The following is a 12381-nucleotide window of genomic DNA, read 5'->3' as shown; positions in this document are numbered from 1 at the left end:
GCACATACATTAATTACCCAAACCCAGCCATGTTTAGTTGTCTCTTCAGTAATGTCTTCAATAATAATGCAGTCCCAGTGAGCTATAACCAGCCAAAAGAGTGCCTAACCAGTTACATTTTCATGATGCTCCATGTGCGTTTCTCAGCAAGATTGCCCCCTTCCTGCCAAAACTGGCTCATCACTAGAATTCTGCACATTGTCATTAGCAAACCTCTTGCCTGCAGTAAAAAAAATCTGCTAGCTCTGTGACAGTTTTTATAAGTCAAACTATTCTAGATTATCTTTACCATTGTATGGATGCAATAAATCATAGCTTCAGCAAAAAGCAAATGAATATATTGCTGCTGAACTCAGATGAACCTGGGATACTAGGGAAAATTTTTGCACAAAAATCTCTCCTTCCAACTTGAGACTACTGTGAAATGCCCTTACAACAGAGATGATGAAGTATTATATAACCTAAAGATTCTGCCAAAGTTTTTTTTGTTGCTGTTTTTTTTAAACAAAAGAATCCTTGACTTTCGGAATCAGTTGATATGAAAATACTTCTGTATGTAGGGACAAGATGTCTTCACTATAGGAGCTTAGAAAGCCAAAAAAATCAATAGCCAAGAGAAGCAGCAGTTTTGTTGTTGGTTTGTTTTTTTTCTGGTAACTAAACAATTAAAAGTTACTGCTTTGGAAATAGTAATTTTCTTTTTCCTTTGCTTATAGTTTTCCAAACAACAACAGTAAGTTACTGATTGATGTGCCTGAGTTAGGTCATTATTGCTCTTTTCCAAACCCATAGATCCATTTAAAAAGTCAAACTTGGGAACTGAGCAAATTAAGTTATAATTTAAAATGTTTGTATACCGAAAATCTCAAAACTGAAATGAAAATAAAACTTTAAACCAAGTAATAATCTGTAAAACAAACACAACAAATATCCTCTAGATAGTAAACAAATTCAATCTAATTTAAAAATTTTAAGTTACTACAATAGGAAATGTTAGTTACTGGTACCATCACTGATTTCTTTGGTTTTGGACTGGGTGACAGCAAATGATAATTTCTGGCAGGTTTTCGAATGTATATTTTCCATGTCGAAGAGTCTGGGTTTTCTGCTGCATAACATCTCCATGCAGTCTAAAACAAAAGTTTTAAGCAACAGAACAATTAATGCCATTGGATTTGTAGCAGTCTGTACTACAAAGTAACTTCCAAGTAACATGTTAGTCATTCTTTATTTAATAGTATTCCTGAATTTCCCCACTGGAAACAAACTCAGCATTGTTTAGAATCCTTATGTAGTAAACAGAAACCACATAGTTTTAACTAGGCAAGCCAGAAAGGAAGATCAGTCTTTTCAAGTCCAACTTTTGTTTGCATTAGCAACAAACAAATCATTAAAAAAAATATTCTAGACTGGACTGAAAGATTGGGGTTGATTTTCTTGCTCTGCCCCAGTCTCCCTCTCTGGCTTTTAGCATCTTGTTTCAGGCTCCAATTCAGAAAACAAAAATCATTCTTTCCTGCCTCACGAGAGTACTGACAGAACAAAAAAAAAGCAATTGTGATGTGGTCAGTAGGTCTATGTTCATACAAAGAAATAAGAGAGCATGAGGGAACAGGACCAATGGTTAACCAGGAGCCAAAACCCAAAACCAGTCCTCCCTCCTGCCAACCACCAATGACTGAAGAACTATGTTCTAAGACAAAAAGAAGGAAAAGCAGGGCCAGGAAATAATACCAGAAACAAAACACCACTGCATTCTCTCTTAAATGTGTAAATATATCAGAGTTGATTAATAATTAGTCTCCAAATTAAAAAGGCAGATCCTCACTTAAGCACTACATGAAAAAAAGGACATACATATACATACGCAGAATCTAAAGTGGGAAAGGTCAGAAAACACTAGATGAAAGCAGCAAAGCAAGGCAGAATAACAAAGGAAAACAGACAGCAGTTGGGAAGTAAAGGATCAGACAATCACCATATAATTCCCACCATGGTTAATAAGATACTGGAAGAAACAACTGGCCTCTAGAAAAAAACCAAGAGGGAATACAGGAAAAAAGTATCGCTCATTTCAGCTGTTGTCTTGTCTCCTACTTATCTCATAAACTTCTTGGTTTACGAATAATGTTTTTATAAGTTAACTGTAGAACACTTACTAAATTGGGCATTCGTAAGTCCAAGACTATTAGTAAATCGTAATTACCACTATCAAGAACAGGTAGTCAGCAACTCAATGTCTATCCTCCACTCCTCCTTAACATTTCAGATGGAGCCAAGTACAACATTCTGGACATGAGATCTCAGGCTTCCCAATAATTTCAGATTGATTTCCCAAAAGAATCAGTGGGAACACTAAAAATCCATTCTTTGCAGAACCATACCTTTTTCTGACCGTACAGTCCAAACGAAACACACTGAGTCTGAAGATTTTTGGCTAATCTCTGGCTATAACCAGAGCTCTAAATTTAAACCTTTTTCACATTAACTCTGGGACTGTTTAGCTTCAAGCATTAATTTTACAGTTAGCTACTGTTTCCATAAAGAGCCTGACCTGGAAATCCACATTCACTCATGAAGGTGGAGAAATAAGTCATATGAGAATGCAAAAATGATACTGCTTAGGTGTAAATTTAGATTTCTTTTGAACTGGATCCCTGTGCTTCTAAAGCTACATGCAGATACTGAGTGAGGGAGGGAGGAAAAGCTGGAAAAACCTAGAATGAAACAATATTAATACTTCTCCAGGGTGAAATGCTGGCTTCACTGAAGTAAAGGCTAAAATCTCATTGACCTTACTGACACTGAACTGCAACTGTATTTTTAACAGAGAGGATCAAAATTTTTTTGCCTGTGTGTTATCCTACACGAAAAGACTGATTTTGCAGAATCCTAGTGGTTCCCAGCCACCTATCCTGGAGCTGAAGAGGTCAGACAAGATTTTCCTATTTAACATTCTGACTTAATTCTCCTAAATTGGAGATTTTTAAGAATTTATTTGTTCCAAGGAAAATGCAGCATATCTGACATTATTCTTTACAAGCAACAATATATTTTTTAGAAGTACAGTTTTACATGAAGCCTCCTCTCTGTTTTTCACTACTGCAAGCATAGTATTTCATAATATTTTCCCCAGGTAAAATGTTAAGTAATTCCAGGATAGCCTTCAGTGTTGATTTTAACCAGCTGAATTAAAGTTTGCACTGATTTGGGAGTGAACTCTTCTGCTCATTAGTTTATATTAAAGGTGGGATTTCCAAAACTGTTTAAAAGACTTGCATCTCTAACTTCTATACAATTTTTAATGGGAATCGGGCATGGAAAAACTGCCAACAGTTTTGGGAAAAAACTATAAACGGAAAGGAATTATAGCATGCAAAATGCAGGAACTCGGTACCTGTATGAGAGAGGCAGCAGCTGGAATTTGGCGGTTGAAATGCTTCTGTCTTTGTTTCTGTTGTACCTTTAGGGCAAAGCCTGAACCAAGAATTCCCTGTGGGAAGAAAGAAAAACGCATCTAATTTTTTTATGGGCGAGGGGGGGGAACACATAAGCTTGCTAAATTATGTTGTATTAATAAATTTCTATTCAGCATCATAAAACACAACTAATTATTTAGAGGAAATGACTTAATACTGTTAAGTTGTTAGACTCAGTTAGTATTGCTTGTTGAAACAAACTATGAATGCTATCATACCCTGATGCAAAACCTGTTTAAGTCAGCTGGACTCAAATGCTAAAGTGTGAGCAGAAATTATATTTCATACCCTCTAAAGCCTCATAAATACTTGTGCAGGGAGATGACAGAATAGGGAAAAATATCAACCTGATATACCTCATTTTTATGAGAAATAAAGCTTTGGCATGGCATGATTCAGGTCACAAGAAAGACCTTTTAACCATAGTACAGTAATTTCTGTTTCCACATGTTAACCCATGCTGGGAGGGGAGGACAAAAAAGAGGAAAAGGAATATTACAAAATGGTCAGGACTTCAGTGAGTTCAACACAAGGCCATCTAATCCGCTCTCAGAACAAGGGACATGGACTAATGGCACTAGATGGTGCACAACACGAAATAGCCTCCGAATGTAATATAACTATTAAGTCCAAAATTAAGTATAAAGCAAGTAATTTATATAGCCATTTGCATAGCTATAGACATATTTAACAGAGCTTTTAGTAACACAGATAAAAATGAGATCTTCTCTAAATCTGTTTACATGACTACACCTACTCAACAAAAGCATAATTCATTTTCTACATATGGTAGTTACGGTGTCAGAGCAGCTAGTGATCTTGGCTCAACCTCTAAGATCTATATTAATCATCAAGAGTTTTGAAAGGAATGGGCAAGGCCCTTCCTATTATGTTCATTTAGTAAAGATCAAAGAGTTAATGATGCTCAGGGATCACTTATTTGGGAAATGAAGGATAGTTGCTAGATCCAGAACCCACACCAGTTGTGTTTAGCCACAACAATAACTTTTGACTGTGATCTCAGCCAGCTCCCCTTATTTAATACGGCAACAAGGCAGTGTGCAATAGTTATACCTATGAACTATTTACTGCTACGGCTTCAAACCCTACTCGAAAGAACAATTTAATTCAGTAATAAAATCATACTGATAAAGGGCTGTTTGTTGTTTTACTTCTACAAATGACTAGGGAAATCTGACAGGAAAACATAAAAGCATTCCTGTGAAGGTAGGCCTGCTACAGAATTATTTATAAAACATCTTTGCTGGCATACAAGTCTGAGGAAAAAACAAACAACTCTTCAGTCAAAATGGTAGGTTTTGGCATTTTTCTTACATATCATTTCATTTACCAGATCCCTCTTCTAAACAAGGAATAAATGTGAAAGAGATTAGAATGAGGAGAGGGGAAGAATATGCTTTAAAGGCAAACTGATGCTGGAGAGTCCAAAAATCTGCACTTACCCACCTCTGCAAAAGGTTGCATACCTTTAAAGTAAGTGACTAATTTTAAAAAGCCACTGGAGTTTTATTAGTCACTATTTCATGTTGTGAAGAATTTTTGTGACAACACTGGTATAAAAGTATTCTTCTTCTTCATCCTGTACTTATCCCCACCACTTCCCTGCCACAGCTACACTAACACCTGCTAACACAACTGTTTACATCACTGAACTGAAAAACCTGCTGAAAAAGAAACATTTTAACAGCACATTTCAGGTTGCACAAATATTTTAACAGCAAAATGCAGGAGTATTGCTAAAGCTGTGGAAAAAAATACCCTTAACTACCCTTGGCTTTTCAAACTACAGTACAGGTTTTGCTGATTTTGAATTACCCTTGGTACTCAAGTGCCTTGCTTCATGTTAGAAAGTACTGGGGAACCTGTTTTCAGTGCAGTGCCATAACACCTTTAAAAGCTCAGCCCCAGGTCACTTTTGAAAATGGGACTTTGGCCATGGACAGATGCTAATTTGGCAAAGAGCTGCATCAGCATCCCTGGCTGCTTTTTGTTGTCTTTCTGCTAGTGACACCTTTTCGGCAGCTTTGCTAGAAGGACATGTACGAGAACTCTACAGTTCATCCTGAACCTAACGAGTTGAGTAGACTATTAGTGAATGCCTTAAAAAGCCAAAACATCACTACGTCACTGAGTCCAGAACTAATCAGCATGAAAAATAATTTCCTTTATAAATCTGAGATGGGCAGAAAAAGCATTTTGAATTAAACATCTTTCTCAAATACATACCAAATCTTGTGTTGCAAACAATAAAAACTGCATATTTACTTTTTTTAGCTACTTATAGAAGTTCTTTTTCTTCTACAAGCTACGCATATTTTACCTACAATATAAAAGTTCAATACAAAGCTTGGGCCAAGGCCAGTTGTATGACGTTTAACAAGGCCAAGTGCCGAGTCCTGCACTTGGGTCACAACCCCGTGCAACACTACAGGCTTGGGGAAGAGTGACTGGAAAGCTGCACGGCGGAGAAGGACCTGGGGGTGTTGTGTTGGTTGACAGCCAGCTGAACATGAGCCAGCAGTGTGTCCAGTAGGAGTAGGGAAGTGATTGTGCCCCTGTACTCGGCACTGGTGAGGCCGCACCTCGAATACTGTGTTCAGTTTTGGGCCCCTCACTGCAAGAAAGACATTGAGGTGCTGGAGCGTGTCCAGAGAAGGGCAACGAAGCTGGTGAAGGGTGTAGAGAGCAAGTCTGATGAGGAGCAGCTGAGGGAGCTGGGGTTGTTTAGTCTGGAGAAGAGGAGGCTGAGGGGAGACCTTATCACTCTCTACAACTACCTGAAAGGAAGCCTGTAGCGAGGTGGCTGTTGGTCTCTTCTCCCAGGTCAGTAGCAATAGAACGAGATGAAATGGCTTCAAGCTGCATCAGGGGAGGTTTAGATTGGATATTAGGAAAAATTTCTTTACTGAAAGAGTTGTCAAGCATTGGAACAGGCTGCCCAGAGAGATGGTAGAGTCGCCATCCCTGGAGGTATTTAAAAGACATGTAGACATGGCACTTCAGGGCATGGTTTAGGAGACATGGTAGCATTTGGGTTGACAGTTGGACTTGATGAAGGATCATCTTAATGATTCTATGATTCTATTCTATAACATCAGGTTAAATGAAAGAAATGAAAGAAATGAAATGAATCAATAACAAAAGTTTCCTCGAACAAATAATGAGTCAACATCAAATTGCCAGCAACAGCACAAGATAACCTACCGCAGGTAGTGCAAAAAATGAAATTGCGAATACTGAAAAACAAGATGCAATGGTCTTTCCTATCCAGGTCTGAGGCACTTTATCCCCATAGCCAATAGTTGTAACAGTCACCTGTAAAGAGAAATACATACAGCATTACAGCAAGTATAAACATGGCAGTTTTGGATGACTGTTTTTTCTTCCTTTTTTATTTAAGAAACATTAGTTGCATTCCTAACTCTCCCAATTACAGCCTGTGTGACATTAATGAAGTTAACTCCTCTCTCCAGGTTTGCTTCCCCATCTATAATAGATGGAAAAAGGTATAGGAAAATGAATTACAATAAAATACATGTTTAAAATCTTGTAAAGTAAAACCATTAAATTAAGTCTTCATTGCTGAGGCAACTTTACAGCATATGAAATTACTGGGACATGGGTTGCCTGCCCACGTCATACACTTCCCTTAGCAGGAGGCTGCCAACAGTTCTGAATTGCTGACTTTATGGGCAGGAGTATTACTGAGTTTGCTGAGAGTATTACAGGGCTGTTGCACAGACAGAGCATATATATACACTGTAACCATGGGCTATGACTAGGGTCAGACATGAAGTATTCTAGAGAATAATTTTGGTGTAAATAGCAAGAGAAGCTAAAAACTATCCTTGCAGTAAAGATCCCCCAAACATCATCTAACGAATCACTAATTCATATAATACATTGAGAGGAAGAATGCATAATTTAATGCACACATGCAGGAAACATCTGTTGAGTTTGGGTTTCAAAACACTGAAGTAAAGGTTACCACCATAGAGATGTAGCATAACAAGGCTTAATAAGTCATTATTTGCATGACCTCAAGGAAAGAATGTATTTGTTTGAAGCAGGAGGATACATTTTGCACCTGAGAACAATTTAAATTCACCTATGTCACAATCTATTTCTGAATTTGGAAATTTGAGAAAATTTTATCTGTGACTATGAAGAAGGCTAACCAAATCAGAGCATGTGAAACCACATGAAGCTCCCAAGCAGTTGAAGCACACCTCAGTTGCTGGTTGTTCAGATTCTCTGTTGACAGTAGATTTTCATCAGCTGCCAGGACACAGAGGATGCTAGCCCCAGACAATAATATACACAGGCCATCCACACCTTGTCCTGCAGTTGCTCCTAGCTCATCTGTCTGCTGTAATGCATACTACCCAGCAACTGCAGAAATGCAGGCAATGCCCAGTGCAGCAGCTCTAAGGAAGAAGAGAAAGGAAGGGCAGATTTTTAGAGGCAAGATGTTTGTTAAGGTGATGAAGGGATGGAGAACCTGGGTTTCGGGAAATAAAAGGTCATGACAAATGCTTCAGGAAAAGTGTGGCTGTCAGCTGCTTTAATAATTGTCCTTTCCTACTGAAAGATGAAGCACCAGAAGGAAATCCTGTGGATTTACGTTCTGTCCTGAGCTGTACCTCAGGATCACACGAAGCAAGCCATCCATACTCAAACTGTCCATCTTCTGAGCAATACCATTACGTGTCTGTCAAACACATGACAAAGGCACAGCTCTAGCTGCTTGAGATGGTGATGTTAAAAGTTTATTGCAAGTTGCTGATACTCAAAACATTCAAGTATTAGCATTGAATTTTTAACACAAGTTTTAAAAATGTGGCTTATTTCCGAAACTGTTTCATATCCTACAAAAGTACTTTAAGAATTAGTAAGGTGAGTTAAGTACCCAAGTACCTTTGTTTGTATTCCTGCAATTGTTGTTGAAATACCACCTGAATTCAGGGCCTGATGAGGAACTGAAGGAATAACTTATCTCCTTACCTACATAAGAGGGCCAGTTAAAAAAAAAATAAAAATCTTAAATTCTTATTACAATTCCCTGTTCAAAAAATATGGTATTAAAAGGGAAATATAACTATGGGAAAAGTGATGGCCTCCGACACCTCCTTTCATAAAAGATTATGAAAGAAGATAGTGGTTTATGCCTCAGTTTTTAAAAAGATTTGCAAGTCCTTTTCACTGAAAAGTTTTATCAACTATTCTGTGTTACAATCTTAACATCATGTTGAAATATATGCAGTCACTAGAAAGGTGAAAAGAAATAGGTGCTTTTGAGCTAACTGAAGTATAACTGAAGAAAAATTCATGTAGAACTAAGTAGTATTTATCTTCCCCTTCCCACCACCACCCCACATATCCCTTCTGAATTGGTCTGTATGAAGCATCAGTGACACGAGAAAAGTATTTTCTGTGAAGTTTTTTTAGGAGCTTTTTAAAAAAAAACACTTTGGAAATTAGGTTGCAAATCAAAGTGTCTGTTTAGCATTCTTCTCTGCCCTCATAACTGTAATCCATCTACAAATGCATTGTATTCCAAAATTACATTTTCTTTTTTCCCCAAGACATACGCTGTTGAAATCTTACATACCAAGTTTCTGCCCTAAATGAATTTTTACAGCCAAATTATAACCCCCAAGAGTACAATACTCATTTTACAATTGTAAAATAGGATCTTATAATGGAAATACTGACTCAACTTCTACTCTAGCATAGTAAATATGTTGGCATAATGAAATTAAATTGATACAAGAGCTCACACATTAAATTTTCATTGAAAAGCAGCAAGTAAAATTAATTGTTTTAATTAGGAACAAAATAATATTCATCCATTGACTATTTCAGAACTTTGATCTGATAGACATCACCACAGGCTTTGGTATTAAGACTAATCTTGTTCCTATTAAATATGCACCAATAGTCTGAAGGAAGAAACAGGAAGCAAAAATCCACACAGCAAGAAGAAAGAGTAACGTTCGTCAGCACTGAATAGGGAAGGGACTTTATTCAAGACTATCAAGCTAAAGTGAGCACAGCAAACTAATCTTGTGAGTAACAATGCTCTGTTGATGAGATCCTTGCTGTGTGCCTTGCAAAAATTTGGATGCTTAAACAGCTAAAAAATACAAGAACCCATGATTCAGAGATATTATAAAAAGACAGACATCACAGGACTGAGGGAGCAAACACAAGCCAAAAGATTAAAAAAGCCAAGCATTAAAGCAAATAAGGGAAAGTTGCCTCATAGAAAATACCTTAACTACTTTCTTTCTAAATTTGCAGCACTGCAACTTCAAAATCTATTGCACTAGGTATTGTTTTGCATACCAAATACCACTCAGAATTTTCTGACCCAGTCATAATACCATCCTGATTAAACCAAGTAATACAGAACAACATCCAGCAATATACCCAAAACACTGACTGGCTCCTGACTTTGCAACTGAAGTATAGTAGATTGCAAAATGGTCTGAATGCTCTCCTGTACACCCAAGTGTCATAAACACATTAGAAGCCTTTCTACTGCTTGACATCTTATTAAGCCAGCTGCATTCATGCAAGTTGAATATAAAGTAGAATCTTCCAAGTTCCTAAAACCCATGCAGCACACGTGCAAACACATTAGATGCTCCTGTTTTTATTTTACTGTGAATTATGCAGCCTGTATAAAGCTAGAAAAACCCGTAGTGATCTTTTGATATTTTGAATTTTTTTTCTAAATGTCAATATTTTTCTTCCCTGTGCATATAAGGCCGTTAGTGATAAGAACAGATTCACGCAAGAGAAATTCCACTTTCTGCTCCCAATCGCCTCTGTGTACCTATACACACTGCAGCACTCTGAGAAGGTTCAAGTTACATCCTTCAGATGAACAAGATAAGAGACTATGTTCTGCATGACAGAAATGTTTTGAAACACTGGAATTAAAATTGCAATCCAAAGCTGAAGAAAGGACTTCCTGGTCATGACTATTACAAACATTTAAAGGGGGTGTTTGGATTCTTTTTCTTCTTAACATTTCAAAGTTTTTTTCATAGGGTTATGATTGCAGTCTTGCACCACCATTCTTGATGCAGTTGAAGTACATAACTGAGATCGAACCACATCTGAAGGACACTGAAACACTTCTAATAACTTAGGATATGAAATGAAATGGAACTACACACCCAATTTGAAAATGCAGCATACAGAATGTATTAACTTCAGTGTCATGTCTCTCAAATAATAGATCCCCCGTGTTGCCTAGCCATTGCTTTCGGAACTTAGTTTAATAACTCTACGTGTCACTTTCAGCCATCAATCTGTTCTGACTAAATTACTGGCCACTTTAAACCTCCTAATCAAATGGTGGCCCAAATCTCCACTTGTGAAATCTCAGAGACAAAACTAGAAGAGTCTTAAGAAGAACAAGCGGTGAAAGTTAAGTTGGTGCATTGAGCTCACCTAAGTTTACTAAGTACGTTCTGTGCAATGAAAAAAGAGACTATGGCAGCTCTAACCAAGTCAGTAAGAATACAAGGGTTGAAGGGATTTTCTGTTTGCTATTCCTAGTTTCTGGCTAATTCAAGTCACCCACATAGGTCATCTCATTCACCATCTCTTGAAAATGCAACTCCATTTGAAAATGAATTGGCTTTTCCCTCACTATTCCTGTTGGACATTATTCCAGAACCTCATGCTTTTGATGATACCAGACATTCTTGTAGGGTCCTGTTTCCATTTCTGAAAGACAGGTTCCATCATTGTTTTTCTGTTCCACTGTTTCATGGCCTGAGTTTATCCCCGTCCCCTCTTCTGTTGCCTCACTCCTGCAGAACGCACACTGGCAAGACAGCACGCTCCAAAAGGCTGCTGAATCCCTTTCTCAGTGTGTTTAGCCTCACAAATAAAAGCTGTTTTCACTTGCTCTCGTAAAATAGTCTATTCATCCCCTGGATCATCCTGGCAGTAGTTCTCAAGGATGACAAGAAAAAGGATATAAACTTGCATAAAAATAGGGAGAATTGTTCATTATTAGCGAAGGTATAGGCAAAGTGTTGGAGTTCATTTAAGGTTCCCCCTACCCCCACCCATCAAAATACAAAAGGTAACTAAATGAGGAAAACACAGTCCAGCAAAAAGACTTAAAACCTCCTAGGAGGACAGTTTTTTGTTCCATTTGAACATTACTATGATCATTTTTATCTGGAGTGAACAGATAATTTTAGATCTGAACTCAGTAGTAAGCATATACGTAGACACAAGCAATAAAACTCATAGGAGATCCAGCAGCTTTGTATCCTAGCCTGAAAATTAATCCATCGTCAGTTGTTCAGCTTTTACAATAAATACAGCGATACCCACTTTCTTTGGGAGGCTGCGGTACACCAGCCCTCTCTCTTATGGATGAGGTGAATGGGAAACGGTGGGAGGTCTGCTGGCCACCACCAGCCACACTGCTGGCAAAGTCAACAGCCAGCTCTTCCCATTGGACCTCATCTCACCAGTGTTGAATTTGAGCATGTATAGGTCTTAATCTATAGTAGATGAGTTTCTCTTATCTAGACCTTGCTCAACAGACCACTTCTGTACAAAAAAAATGTCAGAAAAAGCAGCCAGTTGAAGCAGCACCCTCTATATCTCAGTGTGATATTGAAGGAAGTGCTGGGAAAGTTATCAACATATGCAGATAGTTTGATACAATTTCTGAACTGTTCATGGAAATTCTGCAGCTATTTATTTTTCCATTCAGTATTCATACTATACTACACCTCACAAAATACAGTAATTATACTGAAAAGAAACAGCATCATCTAGGTACAAGAAGGGGAAAAAAGAATGCTTAAGCATAGACAATGTAAAGAAATATCTTAGGAGGGAT

At 37.7% G+C, this 12381-nt stretch overlaps 1 protein-coding gene across 2 annotated transcripts in view; it reads right to left on the bottom strand.

Annotated features, from left to right (window-relative positions):
• The window catches only part of KCNQ1 (potassium voltage-gated channel subfamily Q member 1), a 377552-nt gene that overhangs the window by 259769 nt on the left and 105402 nt on the right, over window positions 1-12381 (bottom strand). For both annotated transcript variants that reach the window (XM_064452526.1, XM_064452527.1), the window contains exons 7-9: window positions 6705-6815; window positions 3398-3493; window positions 1008-1130 (exon numbers count right to left, since the gene is read on the bottom strand). In XM_064452526.1, coding sequence (XP_064308596.1) covers window positions 1008-1130; window positions 3398-3493; window positions 6705-6815 — 330 coding nt within the window. The remainder of the gene's footprint in view (window positions 1-1007; window positions 1131-3397; window positions 3494-6704; window positions 6816-12381) is intronic.

The sequence above is a fragment of the Phalacrocorax carbo genome, chromosome 5 (genome assembly GCF_963921805.1).
Source record: "Phalacrocorax carbo chromosome 5, bPhaCar2.1, whole genome shotgun sequence".
Classification (NCBI taxonomy): domain Eukaryota; kingdom Metazoa; phylum Chordata; class Aves; order Suliformes; family Phalacrocoracidae; genus Phalacrocorax; species Phalacrocorax carbo.
Note: the sequence above shows the minus strand (reverse complement) of the source record. Positions and strands in the feature narration are given on the sequence as shown.